The sequence below is a fragment of the Pteronotus mesoamericanus genome, unplaced genomic scaffold, assembly GCF_021234165.1.
Source record: "Pteronotus mesoamericanus isolate MK-2021 breed Mesoamerican mustached bat unplaced genomic scaffold, CSHL_Meso_final contig_263, whole genome shotgun sequence".
Taxonomy (NCBI): domain Eukaryota; kingdom Metazoa; phylum Chordata; class Mammalia; order Chiroptera; family Mormoopidae; genus Pteronotus; species Pteronotus mesoamericanus.
In genome coordinates, this window is record NW_026555112.1 from 3,142,522 (window position 1) to 3,164,851 (window position 22,330).

A 22,330-nucleotide genomic window follows, 5' to 3' on the forward strand; every position below is an offset into this window, starting at 1 on the left:
GATTGATTCCTTGCTTTCCGGTTCCTGCCGGCTCAACCCTGTCAGGCTCCCAGAGATGCTCCACAAGGGACTGATCTACGCCAGCGTCCCGGAGTCACCCCTAAACTTCCCTGTCCCTTTGGCGTCTTACCTAGTTTTCAGCTTGTGCCCCCACCCACGCTCTCCCCCAGCAAGCAGCACATTGGTAAGTCACCTGGCCACAGCAGTCCTTTCTTTTTCCTCCCCGCTATGGAATGACAATAAAGCCGCATTCTTGGTAGTCATGCTGGATGATGGTCTAGATTGGCCTTCTGTTTCCCAGGCAGCTCAGGCCCCTCAGAGGAGGTACCTGAGGCTCAGACAACTGTAATCTGCCCAGGTGATTTGAGTCCCCAGTAATGCCAGGTTCCCACCTCCCAGAGCACCCTGGTTCTCCTAGGTCACCCAAACGCCTCCTATTAATGCATCAGCTTATCAGCAAAATGTTCCGAATCAAGTACAGGAGCTCGTGGCTACCAACAAACTCAGGAGAAAATGAAAGAGACAAAGAAACTTGACATACTTTCTAATCAGAATAAAAAGTAGCCTCATAGTGAATCGCTTAGTCTCTGGGCACTGTGGGGTCTTGGGGGCTCTGCCATTTCTTGGGTTTGACCCTCAGACAAGTCGACCTCTTTAGGCCCCAGTTTCCTCGTCTGTGATATGAGAATGATAATCTTAGTAGCTGTTCCCTGGGGTTGTCATATTGTGTAAAGATTAGATGAGATCATGCATGCCTAGTGTTTAGCCTTGCCATCCATGCTAAGGCTTCCTAAATGATATGTAACACCTTTGGCCAAAGTCTTGATATTTGTGGTAGTGTGCAAAAGGACTCCAGACTTACAAAGAGCTCTGGGTTCAAATCCCACCAGCTTCTTTAATCTTCAGCTGGTGATCTTGAGCAAGTCACTTAACTTTGGGTCCCTTTCTCCCTCTGTAAAGAGGTTTAAAAATACCTTCCTGAGAGGGTCCTAGTTAGGGCTGAATGAGAGACTCTCTGTGAAAGCCTTTGGCACATATTTTTAGTCGGTAAATATTTGCTGGATCTGAACATCCTGACCACAGCATCGGCACGTGGTCGGCAAGACGGTGTAGGGGAAGAAAAGAGAAAGAGAAAGCAAAACCTGGGTTCACAGTCCAGTTACACCACCTACTAGCTGTGTGAATTTGGGCAAGTTATTTAGGGTTTTTGGACCTCACTTATCTATCAAATGGCAATAGCTTGGCAAGTTCACAGACTGTTGTTTGGGTTATATAAAAAACGAGGCTGGAAAGTGCCCAGCAAGCAGTAGGTGTGCAGCCCATGTTATTCCCTCCCACCCGCTTAACGTTGTTTTACCTCTGTGCTGGCCGTGAATTTGCTGTCTGGAGTATACAAATAACTGGAGAGGTTTTTTAGTTATTAATAACCCAAATCTATCCTTCTGTCTACACTGGTTATCAACATACAGGACAAACAGAGCCCCTCCCCCCACTGCCAGCAGAAGCGTCCTCCTGGCCTGGGCTGCTGCCGGTGGCCCGCCAGGACCTTCCCCTGCAGGGCACCCCAGTCAGCTGCCAACACTAACCACAGAGGCCCGGCCTTCAAACCACACACGCCTCCCAGCATGGCAGACCCAGGGGCGTCCCCGTAAGGCATTGGGACAAGTACTGCCATCCTGACAGCACCTCAGAGAACCCCAGGCATTCCACGCCCTAACAAGAGACACTTAGCGGGATGTGATAAAAAATTCTAAAGGGGCCCCATGTGTTGATGAAGACGGTAGAAATTCCTCCTTCCCCGCCATCCTGCACATCCAATTACGACGCAGCAGGCTGATTGGTACCTGTTGGGTTGATTTTTAATTTAAGAAACATTTCGGGTGTGTTTGTAAACCTTTGAGTGAGACATAGGCCCTACGCGAATGTCACAGCGAATCGGGGGAGGCGGCGTAGAGTTCCATTCAATACCAGTGAATGTCGCTGGCCCCGGGTCACTCTCCCAGCCGCTCCCGGATGTCACCTCAGTCCTGGCAGCCCTCGGGGCCCTGGGTGACCTGACACCTGTCCACTCCCAACATCTCCCCGCCGTCTGCCCCTTACTAGCCCCTGTTCCGTCCCCACTGGTCCTGTGTCGTCTTGCTGGAACATGCTAAACTCAGTTTTACCCCAAAGGCTGTTCCTTCTTCTTGGAAAACTTTTCACCCAGGCTTTCTGGAGTCTGGGTCTTTCTCATTGCCAAGGTCTCAGAATTCACCTACAGCAGGAGAGCCCTCAGGGCTACTTCCTATCCTGTTTCCTGTCCTATTGCCTCTGTAGCCCTTAATTTGCTCTGAATTTATCTTAGATTATTTGTTGAATTTAGCTTGGATTATTTGTAAAAATACCCCACCCCCCGCATCTAGAAAGATGCTCCTTAAGTGCAAGAACCTTGTCTTTCTTGCTCATTCTGGGACCCAGCACAATACCTGCACATTGTAGATATCGAATAAATATTTGTGGGATGAATGCATGTTTGAACGCCAGAAATATAACCTAAGGAGGAAATTACCGCTGTTGTAGACTGAGCTCCTGCTGCATGTCCAGCATCGTGTCAAACACTTCATCGTGGTAGAGTAAGTAGGCTTACTCACGTGGCGGCAGCCACAAGGTTCCAAGGGCAGCTAGGAGCAAGCCCCACCGAACAAAGTACTTTTTAACTCCCTGGAACGTGTCCTGTTTGCTAATGCTTCATGGACCGAAGCAAGTCACAGGGCCAGCCCAGAATCAGGGCAGGAGGGTATTACCAAAGGGTGTGGATAGCAGGAAGGAAATGATCTGTAGCCATTTTGTAACCTACAAAGGTGTTATTATCCCCCATATGCAAATGTGGACATGGAAGCTCAAAGGGCCCTTGTCCCTTACTCAGGGATACTGACAGTTTGGAGTTCAAGCCCAGGTGTGTCTGACCCCAGAAGCCAGAGTTACACCTCTGCCCCAGGCAGCCTGCTTGGCCCCAGTAGACCAGATGGTAGTCTGCCACCTTGTAGGGAGCGAGTCCCCCTTTCTAGCAGAAACTGAGATACCTGCCTGGACTGCTTAGGCCAACTGTCGTTCAAGACTTCCTTCCAACCCTGGCCTTCGAGGTTTCTGACTACTCGGCCGTCTCCCCGTCTGCCGCCCGGTCCCTATGCAGCCTGTGTGAGGCTCCCTGCCACAGGAGGACCCTGCCTATTTTTCTAGATCTGCCAGACATCCCTCGGGTCGGTCTGGAGCCCTTGTCCTCCTTATCCTAGCATGAATGATGGCAGGTTCTGCGGGGAACTGGAGAAACTCAGGGGACAGAGTCAGACTTGGGTTCGGGTATTAGCTTCTGACTCACTCATCGAGTTCGTCAGCGAGGCACATTCCTCTCCAAGGCTGAGCTCTTTCCTCGGGAAAATGGTGTAACCAGACTCAAAAAATCTCTTAAGAGGTTTTCCAAGCTGACAGTTCCGTCGTTCTGGAATTAATCTTTGTCTCTGGAAGCACTTTGTATCAGCTCAGGCCCTCGCTATGCCAAGTACTGGGTCTCCCTACGTAAGGGACAAAGAAAGACTTGGCATAGAACTTTGCAGCAACAAGGGCTACGTGGGGATGAACCTTGGGAGCAGGTGTGAGAAGAGGCAGATCCCAAGAGTGACTGAGCAGGAAGAATGAACAGGGACAAGTTGACACCTAAGCAAGACCACATTCTTATTTGATGAAACAGGCAACGAGGAGAAGGTATTTGGGGACATTTTTCTTGGCCTAACACCTATATTCAATATAGTCTATATTGAATAATGATCTGGATCCTGGGCATTGGGGTCAGACAGACCTGGGTGTGAATCCAGTTGCTCCGCTTTGTGCCTACGTGAGTTGAAACAAGTCAGGTCACCGCTTTGAGCTCCCCAAGGAAGCTGTAAAACAGGGCTGAAAACCTCACCTTTATGATTGCCATGAATGTTACATGTGGTTCAGACCCCATGTGGCCAGCCTACTTTATGCAACAGATAAATGACAGGGATGGATTGCATCGTCATCACAGGTTACGCCTCATCATCATTATGATAAACCTCCGCGGGTCACTGTTGATGAGCTCCTGGCAGAAAGCTTGCCTGTGGGGGAGGAAAAGTGGGAGAGGCTGGGGCTGGTGGCAGAGATACGGAACTGGGCTCTGTATCGTCGGTTGTCGCGTGCTGAGGTTCCACAGAACATCTGGCACCGTTCCCTGTCAAGCCACGTGGGTGTGGCGTTTGTCACATCAGCAGCACCTTTCTCCTGTGACCCGTGAGTATTGTGAGTCTGTTACCACTCTAAGCCCTTCGCAGAGCTCAGAAGATGGGCGGCTCCTGGACTGGGCCTCTCTCACAGTCAAAAACCAAGCCAGTGGGAGGATCCGCAGCCGAACATGGCCTCTCCTCACGCCCGTACGCGGCCCCCACATCCCACTTCCTCTAGCAACTCTTACATCCACACGTTAGAAATGATCCTTGCCTTTGACTTCCCAAATTTCGAAGGACTTGCGCAAACACTCTCCCCGGTGCAGAGTTCCCCTCCCCTCCCTTCCACAGAAGATGAAACTGAGGTGCAGGTGGAATAGCGCCAAATCCTAGGTGTGCAGAGCGAGCAGAGACCAGGGCCTGCCGCAGAGGCCGGGTGCAAATTTCAGAGATTAGGCTTTGTGGAGAATGTAATGCCCCTAAATAGCCAGCTCTGGTCAATTTGATTAGCAAGCCTCGTAAAAGGATGAGAAATGGAGGTCATTTTATCCCATGAATATCTTAATCCTCCAAAGAGAAAAGAGGAAGCAAATCGGCAGAATTACCGAAAGGAAACTCTGAAAGCCCATCCAGAAAGCCATTGATGCGAGATAGGGGTGCCCATTTTCCTTTTGTTTAGAAGCACAGAAATTCGAGGAATCTATTTCCTGGTAATTGTCCAACTGAAGTGGGCAATCTGACCGGAGGCTGCTGGTTGTCTACCTCTTGCTGGGTAGGGGGAAAAAAAGTGAAATAAGCTTTTGCTTTTTCTTCACCATAGGTTTCATGGAGCAGGCACTTCTGATGCCTTAGGGGGAAAAATATCTTCATAGATTTCTCCTCTTTTTTGCAGAGCCCACTCTTTGTTGGAAGCACTTTTTGGTTTTTCTCTGGTGTTTCCCCAACTCCCCTTGGCCGGTGCCTGCCAGGCAGCCTTGCACCGAGGCTATGGCGCTGGGACAGGAGGGGCTCTGAAGAACGAAGACTGATGTCCCTCGCCCCAGCCACTCTTTTTGTCCCCAACAGTCACGTGTTTTGCCGTTTCTTTTACCAAATGCCCAGTATTATTTCCTTCTCACGATCCCCCCAAGGCCCTGGCCGGGTCCCTGTCTACTCAGGTCTGATCCCAGCCCCTAAGTCAAAACTGACTAGACCTCTGGAGGCTCAATTCTCCCCTCAGGAGAACGCGGGGGAGGGGCACAGGGATTCTGGGAGAATTCTGAGGGGTGTGGTGCATAGTGATGAGTCGAGTGAGTGTAGTTATTACTAGTCTTCTGTTTCCTGCTTGTTATAATGCTCCTTGTGACGCATGGCCTCAGTTCGGCTAAACCTTCTGTGGCTGGTCACTGCTTCAGGAACTTGGTAGAGCTATATTTATCTTCTCTGAGAGAGGAGGAAAGGGAGAGGAGTTTTGAGCTGGAAGGGGGTCTTTAGATCATTCAATATAACCTTCCCCACCCCCTTGGGAAGGCTTGTATTGGGGTGTGACTCTCTCGATATCACTCATTCCATTAAAAGCAGACAAAGATTATGGCCATTTGGCCAGTAAAGGAGCTGAGGTTTGGCGATTTGCCCTCTCACGCAGTGATTTGGACTCAGGCTGGTTGACCAGGTGTCTGTGGAGGCGGGCGCCCCGCCCCCCGCCCCTCCAGGGGGTGGGATGGAGGGTGCATGGAAGGGATGAACTGTGGCTCACCTGCCCTGTCTCACCTGCCCTGTCTCACAGGCTCCAGATGCTCGAGGCCATCTGCAAGCACTGGGAAGGGCCCATCAGCCTGGCCCTCTACCTGTCCGACGCCGAGGCCCAGCAGTTCCTCCGCTACGCACAGGGCTCCGAGGTGCTCATGAGCCGTCACAACGTGGCCTACCACATCGTGTACAAGGAGGGCCAGTTCTACCCTGTGAACCTGCTGCGCAACGTGGCCATGAAGCACGTGGGCACGCCCTACGTGTTCCTGTCCGACATCGACTTCCTGCCCATGTACGGGCTCTATGAGTACCTCAGGTGAGGGCCCGCAGCCGCAGGCGCACATCTGCCAGGGCCAGACCGTCCCTGGGGTCCTCCCCAAGCCTCCTTTTTCCTCGTGCACAGGTTGGAAGGAACGCCGGTTTGCCCCATGAGGCGGTAGTAGCAGAACGTGGTCTAGGAAGCATCTCTTTTTGTCTGCCAGTCTAACGTTCTCTCTGTAGCTTCTATGTGATCGTCTTTCCTCATCCAGTTTTGTATCAGACAGCCTTCACCTATCCATTCTAGAAAGATCACTGCCTTTTCCATGAAGCACATCAAAGTGATGGTGGTAGCTAACACGTGTTGAAGTCCTTGCTGAGTGCCAGGCACTGTTCTGAGTGATTGACAAGTAGGATTTCATCCCCTCCCCCTACAGTGCCTGCCACGGATGCTATTATGATCTTCATTCTCCCAGTGGGAGACTGCGGGAGTGAGACTGAGCCGTTAGCCCAAGGCTACACACCAGGTAATGTGGGGGCCAGGGCACAGCGTGACCAGTCGGCCTCCAGACCCTGGGCTCACTCACCATCACAGCCGTCTCTCTGACTCTCCCTTGACCCTTCCCAAGTCCCCTTCCCATTGGAGGGCCAGGCATCCAGGGGCTGGGGAAAGCACTCAGCCCATGGCAGCCTTAGACAGTCATGTGGGGAGTGACATTTATTATGGAAGAACAGTCTGAACTCAACGGGACTGTAGCATTCATACCGCCCTCGAGTCCCTGTGTGCAAAAGCTGAAGTCACAGGGTGTAAATGGTCAAACATGTTCAGTCCTTTATGGCTGTCATTTGTCAGCATGAATTACCTCTGACCGAGTGAGTGCTCGCCTCCGTCCAGGTACCGTGAGAAGTGGTGTGCACATGTTAATTATCCTGCTGGATCCACACGTCGTCCAAAAGGCAGGCATGGTGACTCTCAGCCCCGCCTTGCCTGCTGGCACCGTGAGGCTCGGAGTAGCATAGCAATGCCCCCAAGGCCACACAGGGGGCCCTGGGATTTGAACCAGCATCTGTCGGACTCCAAGTCTGCAGGCTTCCCTGTGTCGATTCTTGTCTGGCCACTCTGGGGTCTGTGGCTGTCCCAAATGGAGCAGGGTCTGATCTTTCTCTGTTACCCTCCCTTCCTCCATGTGTGTATGTGAACATGTGTGTGTCTGTATGTAAGCGCACGTGTGTGTCTCTCTGTGTGTGTCTCAGTCTTTCTGTCTCATGGTCTCTGTCACATTTAAAAGAGCTTCCAAAAGAGCTGACAGACCCAAAGCTAGAGAGCGGGAGTGTGGGTGTGATACGGGCGCCCTCCTGCCCTGCCCTCTCTAGGGAAGACAGCCGTGCTCTCTGTGCACTTCTGAGTCGGGCTGTGTTGGGGGCTCAGAGCACCCACCCCTCCCCTGTGAGCAGCAGCCTCTCTGTTGAGAACGGCAGCATGCGCGACCTCGGGGCAGCATAACCCTCCTTCAGGGAGGATGGGCGGCATCTCCCCAGAGAGCATCCGTTGTGGTACAGAGCCCTGTGAACCCCCGCTCCGGGCCACGCAGGGTGCTGACAGCCGAGCCCTCCTGCTCCTCCTGCTCCTCCTGCTCCTGCGCCAGCTCCAGCCGGGGCCTGGAATCCCAGTGTGTGGAGTGACGGTGCCCCCGTGTGGCCAGACAGGGCTTTCAGCTGCTGATTCCTATAGATTCTGAAGCCTGGCAGTTTGCAGGATGACCGCGCTGGGTGTCAGGCAGGGCTCCCAAAGAAGCAGGTGGTGGGGACCAGGGCCGCCTTGACCAAGAAGAGGGAGGCTGGCTGCAGGGCCACAGCGCGTCCTCCACCCTTCTGGGGCTCTTCCACGGGAAGACTGGCCCCATCTTCAGAGTCTGTGTTCTCTACTCTCCCCATCTCACTACTTTACCTCATGGCGTCATGTTTTCAAAATCATTACACGTAAGCCCTGTATTTTTACGCAGTCTTCCTATGTTGTATTGATCAAAGATGTTACGAAGTGATAATCAAGACCTTACTCAGTACGAGGTGTCCCCCCATGCCCATTAATTAGTATTTACTTAATGCGCAGTCCCCTGATGTTTTAGTTGACCTTGGCCACCCTGTCACAGTGCGTGTGGTTCAGGGTTCTGAAATATTGCACATTGCTCCTAAAACTCTACTCCTTTCTTCACGGGCCTGCAGAAGTCCAGGGACCCTGAGTCGAGAATGAATGATCTTCCCTCATCCTCTTTTAGCGTGCACGTGGGGCCTGAGACCAGAGAAGTGGAGTGACTTGCCTGTCGAGAATGAAAAGAGAATGTCCCCTTCCTTATTTTTCTTCTCCATCCATAGTATCCATCCATCTTTTCACTTGTTTAGTACATAAAGATGTATAAGGCGCCTACTACATGCTCCCATATCTCTGGATCATGCAGATAGCAACCATGCTTCACCGAGCTGTCAGGAAGCAGAAGCAACAGAGGGAGCCACAAGTTCTTTGGGTACCGTGATGGGGGTGTCCAGGTGCTGTGGAGCTGATCGGAGGTTGGAGGGGCTTAGGAGGAGACGGTGAGGCCCGAGAAGGCTGAGCTACAGTCAGCCGGTGGGGCTGGCGACATTCCTGGCAGGGGAGCTGTCACATCAGGGACACTGTCAGAGGTACAAGGCACTGTGCTAAGGAGCCTGCACTTTGTGGGAATCGCTGAGCATGGCACGGTTAGGTGTGCATGGAAGATGAGGCGTTTTGTGTTCCTTCCATGAGGTGGTTGCATCGTGGAAGGAACACAACCGGTAGGATGAGAGGGAGGGAGGTGAGTTAGGGGGCTCTTGCATCAGTCCACATGAGAGGTGATAAAAACCCGGTGAAAGGGTCAGAAGTCGCAGCAGACACAAGTAGAGGGACCCAGAAGAGATTCTGCCACTGAAATCAATAACTGTGTGCAAAGAGGCCTGGCTTTGAAAGCAAAGCTCTTTCAAATGCAGCCTCTGGAGACTTCCTTTGAGATGCCTGTACTGCCCAAAGCCCTGCCTGCTTCAGCCGTTGCTCCTGCCCACCTCTCTTGGTCTGCTGTGCGCATGTCCTTCCTGAGGCTGAGGCATTGACTTCAAGTGTAGTGGTGGTGGGGTGTGGGGGGGCAATGGCTGGGACCCCGGAATCCTGGAATCCTTGCTCCAGCTCACACTCTGCCTTGGCGAACTGCGTGACTTCCAGCCATTCTGTTTCTTCAGCTCCTTTCCTCATTGTGAAATGAAGAAGGGGACTTATATCAGGAGTTGCAAGATGCCCGTGAGGACCAGGATCTTGGCCTAAAGGGGCCAAGAATGCTGAGCGTGTTCACTAGGGAGACCACAGCCCCCACCTTAGGCCGCTGGTGTCTCCCCACTTTAATTGTGGAAGCCTTGCCCCGGGGGAACAGGGGAGGGGCGCAGGGCGAAGCTCTTCATATTTTTCTAGAGAAGCTAGAAGCTGGATTTTCATAGCGTTATTTTTAATGTTGACAACTAATTCAAAAAAAAAAAAAAAAAAAGGCCTTGTGGAGCCAGGCCCCCATGTCTCAGGCTGAATGGAAGCCCCACGCCCACTCCCGATGACTAGTTTGTGACCTCTGGCCTCGATAATTCCTAGCACCAGAATTTTGAGAACTGGGAAGGAACATGATTCTGTCAGAAGCCCCAAATAAGCGTGCACTGTTCTTTACAGGTGAAGATAAACATCTTGGCTCGCCATTGGCTTAAGGAACTTTTTTTTTGCCATCAAGTGGGATGGATTTGTTTCTGATCAAACACTAAAAGTGGATATGCCTCGTGGCCAGTGTGGTAGCGTTGGTGTGGGATGAGGTTAAGGCTGCTGTCTGCCGAGGCAGTCGTGGACCCCAGCAAGGCCGGGGGTTCCCCTAGAGACTGACTTTTCCGGCGTAGATATCCAACAAAATGCTCTGCCCAAACACTGTTAGAATATTAATGTTAAAAATGATGATACTTATAATTTATTGAGCCCTGATTATGTGCCACCAACTCCACCAGCTGCTTTGTGTCTATTACTTCTGCTCTTCACACCTCCTTATCAGGTACATGCGGTCACAGGCAACCCAGCTGAGGCCCCAGAGAGGTTAAACTGGGGTCAGAGGTCCCCTCTAGGACAGCCTGCTCCCTGTGGGAGGGGCCCAGCCACTCTGAAACCCTGGGATACCAGAGCAGGCTGATCGGCAACCTCCTCATTAGACCCCCAAACACTTAATCACTCTTTTTGGGGGGCCCACTTGGGTACCAAAAAGAGTTCAGCATCAGAGCTCCCTAAGCAGTTGCTTAGCAACCAGCTAATTTTATAACAAAAACAAACAGATCAATTGGAAATTAAAGAAGTCAGCTATGTGCACGGACAGAGCTACAGGGTTTCACGAAAATCCCTCTCCTGCGCCTTCACCTTTTCTTCTGAAGGAAGATGTGTAGCTTTTAGTCTTGATTTCAGAAATGTCAAGTGAAATACAGCAGGGCGTTGGCAGCTGCTTTTGAGTTCAGGTTCTGACACACTTATCAAGTATATGACTCGAGGCAGCTTACTTAGTCTCCCCAGCCCTCTGTTTCCTCGGCTAATAAAGGGGCAAAAAGTAGCGTCTTGTGGGGGCAGAGCAGGTCCTCAGCAGAAGTGAAGGTCCTGTCCCTGGGCCCGTTCGCAGCGCTCCGTGTCGAACTACTTTGCCAGCACATACCACCAGGCCAGGGGGCTTCTCTCCGTGAATTATCGTTGCCAGTCTGCCGTGGCCGGCTCTGTTCTGGGCTCTGGGGGTCCCTGCCTTCTCGGGCTTCACATTCCAGGGGTGCTCCCACTGGAGGCGCTGGTGCTGCTGTTCTTGTCATCAGGACAGACACAGAGATAAAAGATCCGGGAGCTCAGACCCACAAGCAGGTGACCTAATGTCATGGGCAGGGAGGGCCTTGAAGCGAGGTGATAGCTGAGGTCCAGCTTGAAGGACTAACAGCTATAAGGGCATGAAATATCACATGTCTGAGGAACATTCCAGAATGGCAGAGGGATCGCAGGTGGGAAGCCTAGACAGCTCCGCTCTGCGGGGGAGACAAGGCAGGTGTCTCACCTCATTCACCAGCCATGGAGAATCCTCATCTTTGTTCCACGCCTGGAGGTTAAAACATTTCTGCTTTGCTTTGCAGACGGTGCCCTGACTTCCTAGGCAATAGACAAGCGACCCTGGGCAGAATGACAAATTTCAGTGTTACTGCGTTCTCTCCAGGATGACGTCTCTAACCGCCCTCCTCCATCCCATTTCTGCGGCTATAATGGCGCTCTATAAATACTTGTTGAATGAGCACAGGAATTTGAACAAGGCCGGTAGAGGTGGCACCAGGCAAGGCCAGCTGGCTGCCCGCCAAGAGATGCTACCAGATGGCATTCCCTTAGGTTAATTCATCAGTTTAATCCTACTATATATAACATTTAAAGTTTATTGAGCACTTACTATGTGCCAGGCACTGTCACAAGCACTTTCGCACGTATTTGGTCATTTAGCCTCACAATTTATTGTACGGATGAGGTTTAGCTTATGTCGCATGCCCACAGGCACAGCGTTACTGAGTGGGCCACCAGCTTATCCTGGGCTTAGCCAAAGGCATTTAACCTGTTTACTGACCCAGTTGCCCGATGGGCCCATCTCCACCATCATCGTCATGGCCACGATCATCACCACAGATGGGACCTGTCGAGTTCATTCTGTGCATTAGGGAACTGTCTTAACCTCTCTGCGAGATAATCTGTTTAATCCTCACAAACCCCGTGGTCCAGATAGGAGCGCTATCCCCAACTCACAGAGGAGAGAACTGTGGCACAAAGATGTCACTTGCTCAAGAGTACAAGCTGGTGAGTGTCCAGGTAGGACCCGAGTCTGGGCAGTCTGCCCAGAGCCGCCTTCCTAACTAGGGAGCTGTGACTGCCAGTGACCCACAGCCAGCGGGTAGCACGGTGCCAGCACGGAGGATGCTCAGCCACAGCTGCTAACAGTAAAGATGGGGCAACAGGGTTATTGAATAGGGATGTTGTTGAGAATTACTTAAGATAATGAATACGGAGTCCCTAGCACAGAGCATGGAGCCTTAAACTATAGCTCTTTCTTTTAGTTTACCCCCAAAGCTCATTGTTAGCTTCTCTTCTTTCCTACCCCTCCCTGATGGACCACTTCTCCCTTTGGATATGTTAATGCCATCCGCTTTGGAAGCGGGATCTTTCTGGACTCTCCAGAGGACTCTGCACATCTCTGACCTCATCCATTGTGTGTGTGTTTTCCGTTTACACTCTCTGTGGGCAGCCTTATCTCCCTCATTTGCAAATCCTGGCTATTGTCCCCACACACCTCCTGGAAGCCTGTCTGCCAGGAGCTCATTTCCTTGGCAACTGTAATAGAATCGGAGCAAACCCTATTACCTGGCCTTCAGCTCAGGGAGTGAGTCAAGGACTCACTCAGCGGGCTATGGCTCCACCATATCAGAGCAGATAACAAGCCCAGCTTCCTGGGCTGCTTCCTCCCTCCCTGCCCGGAGGTAGGCAGCTGAGGCCTGAGGGGTGTCACTCAGATGACTTCCCCTTCTTATGCCTAGTCCTGTGGAAGCCAAACAGTTTGAAAGGGTGTGGGGGACAGCTGGACACAAGGGGCTTCTCGCAGCCTCCCCAAGCCCCTCTCCCACATGTGCAAACGCACATGCATACATGCACCCACAGGCATGCACATACATACACATACATGCATGCGCACCCTCTTGCGCCTCCCTGGTACATTACGTCTGTGGCCCCCTCAGCCCGGCTGCCGCTCCCCATCTGTCAGCTCTGGCGCTGGTTCCGTTTGCACCAGGCCCACACACACGAGCTCCAGGAATAAACTGAAATCTGGAGAAAGTATGGGCGAAGCTCAGTGCCGTGCCTCGGCTTTCTCTTCAAACAGGGATCACCCCAACTGCACCCGTGTCTCCTTGTGAGCCTCACAGCAGGATACACACGCACAGGCAGTCTGTGAAGGACCCAGGAAGGCTGAAACACGCACTCACACGTGCCAGGCACTGTGCTGGGTGTCGGACAGGTGTTCTCTCTTAATGACAACGTCCTCAGCGATAAGTGCTTTTATGCCCAATATGCAAGTGGGAAGGTGAGACTGCAGGTGATAAATGTGCCCTAAGGTCCTATGTATTTTAAGTGGCAGAACTACAGTTTCACCCCAGCTCTGTCGTTTCCAAAGGTCCCTCTTCACCAGACCATCCTCTGTCCCCACATATGATAACTGCAAAATGATTCCTTTGTCCCCCGTGTATTTGCTGAGTGCTAGCTGTGTGCCTGGCACTGGGCCAGGGTCAGAAACAGCCATGGACAAGGTTCGTCCCTGCCGTGAAGCCTGGCAGAGCTGAGAGGTACCTAAGCAGGCAACCGGGATGCTATCACCACTGCCATCGCCCGCCATCCTCAGTGGCAGACATAGCTCAGGGCAAACCAGTTCCAAAGAAATACAGGCCCTTCATGAGGGAGGACACTTGCAGGCCAGCAGAGGGGGACGAGGGAGGTGCAGGGAGGCGAGCCCCCCGCTGGCTGCGCACAAAGCCTTAAGAGAAAGCGATGCTCTTCTGGAGTCTCTGAAACTGATGGGCACTCCAGCGCCAGTCTCTCTTCCCTCCTCCCATCCCCGGTCAGGTAACTTTCATACAAGTCCCTGGGAGCCCATACGAGAAGAGCTCGGATTCCTCACATCTCGGGTCTGACTGAACAGCGGGCTCTAACACTTGACGCTGTGGACTGGGCCGTGGCAATCCAAGGCCCTGAGAGGCAGTCAGCCTCGCCATTCATGGCACCACTGCAAAGTACCAGGCTCAGCCAGTTCTGTGGCCTGGGTGTGGGAGCTTGTGTGGGAGGAGCTCAAGGACCCCATCCCTGTCCAAGGAGTGGGGGGCAACAAGACGTACCCGATCTGTGAGCAGCATCCACCCAGAGGCCTGACGCACAAAGCAGGCACCCTGATCAGAGTCAGGGGGTGGGAGGATGCTCTCCGGGACCCTAGGGTGCTATTCTCAAGCTAAGGGCAGAGGAAGCGGTCTCTGGCATCCAGTGCAGGAAGATGAGGATGGAGAAGTCTGATTTGTCAGCGAGGGAGACATTGCTGACCTGGGCCAGATCCAAGGAGTCAGTGGCAGATTGTGGTAGTTTGAGAAGCTCATGGGTATAACAAAAAGGAAATCACTGGTGTAGGAGGCTCCGTAAGCCAAAAAGTCAGCACACACGTCTCCACGTCCCCAAACATTGCCTGTGTTCTGGCCTTCGCCCTGCTCAGCTGCTACAAGGTCAGGTCTGCTGTGTGGAGGAGCTCGCCATTTAAGGAGCGGAAGCATGAAGGAGGCTGCAGGGCTCCGCTGTCTCCCTGCAGCGCATCCCTAACCGCTCCCCTACCACCCGCCTTACCCGTGAACTCCAAGGAGCTCAGTGCTCCAATTGCAAAGCCACTCTCTTAACAGACGTGGCGCAAATTGATCCTCTGACTTTTCATCATTCCAGGTTATTTCTAACCTGGTACAGCTTTAATGATACAACAGTGATAGTGATGATGATAAATACTAGCTGTGTTATAAGACAAGATACTTAACCTCCAGAGTTTTAATGTCTTCATGGGTAAACGGGGAATACTAGGGCCTGTCCTGCAGGTCGCAGTGATTGAAGAAGTAATGTCTACGAAGTGCCTAACACAGGGAATACCGAACACGTGTGAGCACTTTTATTACCATTTATTGACCACCTACAATGTGCAGGCATGCTCTAAGGTATTCAGTTCCCCCAAACTCTATATGCTCTCTTATTTCCAGAAGTTTGCAAACAGCCAGAACCCCACCCCACCTCCCTCCTGACCGGCTAACTCCTGCTTAGTCAGAGCTGGGAAGTTCTCCACGTGACTTAGCAGGGAGCTGTGTGTGCTCCGTTTCTCTCCCTGCTCTTCCTCCCCTCCTCTCGCTCCCTGCACTTTGAGGTCTGCAAAGACAGAGGTTAGATCTGTTCATTCCGCTCTGTACCCGAAATCTATGTCTGGCTTCATACATATTCATTCATTAGTGAACCTCTTACCTTAGTTCTCGGTAACCAAACCTGTGAAGGTCAGGAAACTGACGAGAGTTCAGAAGATTGCCTGTAATGACACACGTAGTGAAGTGGTGGAGTTAAGATAGGACCTACAATCATCTGATTTAAAAGATTGTGCTCTTTTTCCTCACTGCTCAGCCTCCCTTCAAACTGACATCCCCTGAGAGACATCCAGGCCTCAAATGCGTCGAAAATCCTTTTAGTTGGCTTCTCTTGGGACGTCATAGTATCTGTCCACCTCGATGCCGTGAACCCGTGCGGCAGCCATGCTACTGGCATAAACGTGCGTAGAGATGTTGGGTGTGGCTCCCCGGTCATCCCGCCCCCCTGCCCTTCTCCTCCCTGTTGTCTCCCCGACACGGAAGCCTGCTAGCCGCTGCCCTCGACCACACTGCCCGCCTGTCCCCCCAGCAGCCCACGCGTCAGTCCTTCACGTTACTGGCCCAGCCCCACAACCCTGTGAGTTGACCCCACACCCCCAGACCGCCAGCTGCAGACAGACCCAAACTGGAGGTAGTTCCCAAGCCATTTCTTCTTGTTTTAACTCAGCTACGCTCTCATTTTTCTTTACATCATTTGATCCTCACAGACTCTCTCTGAGATTAATGCCGCTGTCACCGCCCCATCGTTACAGATACAGAATCTAGAACAAAGAGGTTAAGTAATTAGCCAGGGTGTGAACCTGAGCAGCCTGGCCCCAGAGCCAGCGCCTTCACTGCTGATGAGACGAAGCCGTGGCAGCCACGCGGTACAGCCTTGTTTCTGCCTTCTCGGAGACACCTCCCCATAACCTCCTCATGCCAGGCGTCTGACCTTTTCCCTGGTGACAGGGACCTGCCTTGAGGGCCAAGGATGGGGTTAAAAAGAGATCGAGAGAGAGAGAGAGAGAGAGAGGGAGGGGTATGTGTGCGTGTGTACGTGTGCTTGCATGTGTGTGTATACAGGGCCGTCTGCCAGGACCAGTGTTAGGGTTTAGTCATTTTTACCACCAGGCCGTCCATCTATCTAACAGCCTGCCCCTGAACGCTCTGCCCTGGCCAGGGCTTCACGTCGGTCTGCATGGCTCTAGGGGCCGCCCCTGTGTACGGGGGCCGTAGAGGGGCAGTTGCCCCTGAGCAGGCACTCCAAGAAGTCGCCACTCTAAGAACCATGGTTGTAGTAGTAGTCTGAGGCTTTTATAGCTAGAGATCCACGTTCAAAGATCCCTACGTGTATCGTGGATGTGCGTGTACACTTGCTCATTCCCTTTCTGGTTCAGCCCTTCTAAGCTTCCCACGCTGTTTTTACAGCACTCATGTCTTAAGGTGATTGGTTGCATATGCCGTCGTGAGCTTTAGCGTCCTGAGATACTTAAGACACATTAAGTGCCAAGCAGGGAAAGACTTTGGCTATTTTGTTCACTTTGTGTCTCCAAGTACCTAGCATGGTGCATGGCACATAGGAGGTGCCCAGTGACTGAGGAATGAATCTGAATCAGCCATCAGTTCTGGGACACCTTCCCTCCCCCATCTAGGGGCTTTGCCATCTTGGTCCAAGGATATTCTTTAGACACCCAGGATCAGTAGGTTAGGTCCCTGCCTGCCCTGGAGGAAAGGTGAGGGGCTCCCGCTCTGCCTAGGCCAAATGAAAGAGTAATGTGAACAAGAACGCATGGCCCTGGGTGAGGAACCCTTGGGTGTTTGACAACAGTGAAGTCATTTGCAGAGAGACAATGGAGAGGAACACTGGCCAGGACAGGCTCACTCAAGCCGCTGGTACTCCCCCCAGCTAAGTATAGCTCACCCATGTTCTATCTTGGCATCTTCCTTTTATGACTCCCTGAAATAGTGACATGAGGGCCACGTATCATTCAGTATATCGCTAACTTAAGCACAATTATAAAAAGTGAACTACAGATGGTATTTGGAGGACTCCACTATCAACTTCTGGCCCACCTCTCAATCCACCCCTGCCCCCCTCTGGGAAACAGTGAGACCCCTTACCCAGTGGAAGTTTCTGAGACCTGTTCTGACCGGGTCCAGATTCCCCCCCCTCCTAGACTGATGCTCTGTTATTGTCCCGCCCTGGCCTGGGCTAACACAGTTAATTGCTGGTAGCATGACTAGTCTTTGCAGACATGCCCTCGCCGCTGCTCATGCACAGGCTCGGAGTTCTGTTTAGTCAAGTGACTTTAGTAAGACAGGCATTGCTACAGAGGACTGCTGCTTCCGGTATTTTGTAAAATGCCTTCCAGTGCCTCCTCACATTGCCTGAAGAGAGACTGCTTTCTCCGTATCAGAGATTACAGGCAGACGACCCGTGCCGGCCTTGAGAACCCAGGGTAGAAGGAAGCACCAAGGCCATGGCCAGAAGAGATTGGGAGAGAGCGAGCCAGGGAATGATGGCAGCGCTGCAGTCTAGTAGTGACCACAAGTCTGCCCTGTGCCAGGCGTGCCAAACCTGCATGTCACCTCGTTCGGTCCCCACAGCAGCTCCACAAGGGAGATGATATTGCCCCATTTTAGGGAGAAGGGACCTGGGGTAATCAGAAGCTAGATTACTTGTCCAGTATGGCAAGACTCCTAAAGTGGCAAAGCCAGGATTCGGATTCTGCCCATGTGCATCACATACCTCATGCCCTATGGCCCTCTCTCTAGACCTGTCTCTCTTTCCAGTGATGGCCACCAAGCTGGGAACTGGCAGACAAGTCCGGAAGGGAAGGAAAGGGAAGGGCTCTCAGAGAAGCAGAGCAGGCCAGGCTTGGCCAGGAGGGAATGAGAGGATGGAGAACTTCGCAGCAGATTGTGGGACCCCGTGCTCTGCTGTCCCGGATGGTTGGCTGCACAGGGCGGGTCTGGCCAGGTTAAAGGCTCAGGGTCTGGGGTTGAGGCGTCACAGAGAAGGGACCCGAACGTGCCCAGGGTGATCATTTTCTCATCAGCCATCTGTGCAGCTGCTCCTGTGTGGCCAGCCCAGCAGGTCCATCCCTGGGAAGCCTTGGAGACCTGCCTGCTGTACTTGGCCCCGACAGGGCTGTGCACTGTGAAGTGAGAGAGGGTCCCCAGCCGCTGCCATCTGGCCTGGCCTTTTTCCCTCTCCAGGAAGACTCCGCTTTCTGGTTCAGAGACAGCAGGTCTAATCTGGACTCCAGAGTGGTTTGAGCAAGCGTCTCAGCCTCCCTGGGCCTCAGCAGCTCCATCTTTAAACTGAGAGGCTGACTTGGGCTCTGCCCCCTACACCTTCCTGAGCCAACCCTGCCCTGCCATCACGCAGGGAAGGCCACTGCCTGGCATCACAGGGACCCTGTGTCTTCTTGCCCTCTCCTTTCAGGAAGTCTGTCATCCAGCTCGACCTCGCCAACACCAAGAAAGCAATGATTGTCCCTGCGTTCGAGACGCTGCGCTACCGACTCTCTTTCCCCAAGTCCAAGGCGGAGTTACTGTCAATGCTGGACATGGGGACTCTCTTCACATTCAGGTGCGTAGCCGTCATGGCTGTCCCGTTGGGCCCGGGGTGGGGTGGGGGTGGGACGAAGTTCTTCCGGGAAACCCAGACACCAAAGCTATTGGCCCAGAAGTTTGTTGCTAGCCTTAGGCCATTTTAAGGCCAAAAAAAAGCACCACTGGTCCCAAACTGTGCCCTTGGAATACTCTCTCTCTTCCCACGAGCTGTGTACTTTGTTTTGTACATGGGTGGTGGCTGTTATGTGTCCAGATGGAAGGGTGGCTTATTCTTTTTGTGCTTGGAACCAGTGTGCACGCTCCTGCCCCCTGGCTCTGAATTCACTCTTTTGTTTGCTTGTTCATTGATTCGCCTGGTGAGTGGGTTTCATCCTATCAGTGCCATGGTTGCTGCTTCCCTTTCTCTTTCTTTGTGAGTGGCCTGTTCTCCGAGGTCCTTGGGTCCAGGATGAGCAGGAGTAGCTTCAACAACTGAAGTCACCAAGGTTGGAGCCGCGGACTTTCCTTTTGTCCAAGTGACAGTTTCAGACAAACCCTTTGCTTTCCTGATGCCCCAGGCTCCTAAGCCTTAAGAACATGGCAGGGGAGCTCCCCTGCCACCTGACCAGAATGCTCAGGGAAGATGGGTTCCACCTCCCGGGGACAGGCTGCAGCATTAGATATGGCGACCCTGAGACAAAGGGATCTTGCCGGGTCTCTCTGTAGAGCTGTCTGAAGAGGCAGCATCACTTCTGTTTGAAAGAGAAGCCTCCACTTTGAAGATATAAGAGTGGCCAGCACCTCCTTTGAGCTTAAAAAAAATGTAGAAAATATGATTTTATTGAAAAGTTTGTAATAGTAACTTAGATTTTCATACCACTAGTCAGTTATTAGAAGCTTCTAGAAGGTTTTCTCAAACTCTATTTTATGAAAATCACTTTATGAGATCAGGTATTCAATTTGGAGATGACCCTTTTCCACCTTTTGTACAGACAACTACGCTGGGGTGTGGAAGGACTCCTGGTAGAGCTGGGATTCAAACTCCAGCCTCCTCCTTCTACACAGAATTCCAGGAAGTGGCCTGAAAAAGTTAATATCCCCACAAACCAAACCTTTATTCTTTCAGAAATAAATAACAACAACTACGAAGTACTGAGTGCTTGCCATGCACTGAGGTCAGCTCGTTTAATCCTCACAACAAACCTATCAGGCAGATGCTATCATCCCCATTATACAGATAAAGAAACTGAGGCTCTGAGAGGCTAAATGACTTGCCCACATCATATAGTCCATGCATGGCAGAGCCTGGGTTCAGCCCAAGTCTGAGCCTATAGCCTATGCTCTTAATGAAAATACCATCAGACTGCTGGTCAAGTCTAGAATGTTCTCACCAGTTGATGTTTGAAGCTGCATGCAAAATTGATGCTCTGAGGCCAAACCTGAGTCCAAGTCTCCCATAGATACCATTGCCTGGCAAATTTCCAAGGCATCCTTCCTTCCATCTCTGTCCTCAGGTGATTTGAGAACTCATTTCAAGGCCAAGTCCAGGGCCATGAGAGCTGGGTTTGGCCTGTTGTGTCTCTGACTGCTGCTCTGGCCAACAGCTTGTAAGCCACCCTGCCCAGGTGCTAAGTTACAGACCTTCCCTCCGAGAAATTGCTTGTCACCTTCCCTCCAAATGATGAACTTTTAAGCCTCCTGGCTGCTGAGACCTACTCCCCACTGCAGTTGCAACTGAGAAATCATCCACACTCCTACCTGTTCCCTAGGGCCAAGGTTCTCAGAGTGGTCCCTGTACCAGTGGCATCCACGTCCTGGGAGCTGGTTAGACACAGAGTCTGAAGTCCTACCCGAGTCCTGCTGCATCAGGAGCTTGGGCAGGGTGAGGGGCAAGACCCAGCAATCCAACCGTTAGACAATAGTCATCCAGGAGATTCTGATACACACTGAAGTTTGAGAACCACTGCTTAAAGCAAAATACCCCCCATTCTCCTCTAAGTAGCAATCTATAAGGTGTACCGAGGAAACCTCTCTCATCACTTTTTTGGAGGCTACCTGGTGTTGACCTCAGGCAACAAGCCCTGGCGTCCGTGTCTGCTGCCCTGACAGTAGCTTTGTTTTCAGTCTGTGGCTTATTTTAATGGCAAGTTAATTGTGATTTTGCAGTATTCTCTGATGACCAGCAACTCAGCACACTGTCCGTCTTCTGGCTGAGCTAGTGGAAGCTGCCTCCTCCCCACCCAGGCAGACAGAAGTGACCCAGCTGCTGTCCCTGCCCTGCTCCCCTCTCTACTCCTCATTTTTACATCATCGTAGTCCAAGACTTAGATTCTGGAGATGGAGGGCACATAAGATCATTTTCAATACATTGACATCGCCAAGAGTAAGGCCACCATGAGTTGATATCATACCTAGGAGCAAACAAGAAGAAATAGTAAGGAGAATATCTCCATTTTTTAAGGAATTACTATATATCAGACACTGCTCTGAGTACTTTACATGAACTGATTCGCAGTCATGGTCATAAATCCACGCAGTAGGTATTCAGATTACCTCTCCTTTACCAAAAGAAGTAAACCAAGGTACAGAATGGTTAAGTAACTCCTCTGCCTCTGTTGAGTGACAGAAGTTAAACCCAGACAGCCTGGCTCCAGAACCAGTGTTTTTAACCACTGTGTTGAACTGCGAGTTAGGGAACTATCATTTATTGAATACATCCTGTATGTCAGCCTGTGTCAAGCTTTTCACAGCCATTTTCTGATTTCAGCTCCTCATCAGTTCAGCAACATAGGTATTCTTTTCCCCAGTTGACAAAGAGAAAAATAAGGCCTAGTTTTAAATGCTTTGCTGTATGAGGTGCACAGCTCCTAAGCAGTGGAGGTATTTGAACCCTGGTCCAGCAGCTCTGCTGTGCTGGGCTTTTCCACATAATACATGTTCACAGTTGTCAGTTGTGCCGGGCCAGTTCCATCAAAGGTGCCAGATGGCACAACTGCCAGTTCAGCTGGTTCACAAATAGGCGACCAGCTCCTTCCTGGCTGGATTTATGGATTAGTCCCAGAGTCTCACAATGTCCTTCCTTTCCACAGTCCATGAAAGTGGCATTACCGACCTTTCGTTTTCTCCCATTCGAGTGAATTTGGTTTTGGTGGAAGCTGCAGAATTGGTAGAGCTGAAGGCTGAAGTCCCTGCCTTCGCCCAGCCTGGTCATCTCACCCACCAACACAACTTACTGAAAGTTCAGCTATTGGCCAGTATGCATTCAGCACAGTGAACAGTTCCTTGGGGGCAGAGGGAAGTTCAGCCTCCGTGTGAATCAGCAACGTAAGGAAGCAGCTGCATCCCCTGCCAGAAGAACCCCACTCGCCACCCCAGACACTCACGCACCCTCAGTTGCTTCCAAGAGCCCTCCCTGAGATGGAGATGAAACCAGGACTATGTGGTCCTTTCTCCCTATGGCTAACTTCTTGGGTTCCCATCCTTTTGTCTTGCTATCATTTTGTGAAGCATTTCCATCTTGAATGTTCTTTTTCCCTAATTCCTTTTTCTTGGGCCTTTTTTGCTTCTTC

The 22,330-nt window shown here is 51.8% G+C and overlaps 1 protein-coding gene across 3 annotated transcripts in view; it reads left to right on the forward strand.

Moving 5' to 3' along the window:
- The window catches only part of LARGE1 (LARGE xylosyl- and glucuronyltransferase 1), a 462,699-nt gene that overhangs the window by 434,982 nt on the left and 5,387 nt on the right, over positions 1 to 22,330 (forward strand). For all 3 annotated transcript variants that reach the window (XM_054574561.1, XM_054574562.1, XM_054574563.1), the window contains 2 exons: positions 5,986 to 6,264; positions 18,652 to 18,798. In XM_054574561.1, the coding sequence (XP_054430536.1) occupies positions 5,986 to 6,264; positions 18,652 to 18,798 (426 nt within the window). The remainder of the gene's footprint in view (positions 1 to 5,985; positions 6,265 to 18,651; positions 18,799 to 22,330) is intronic.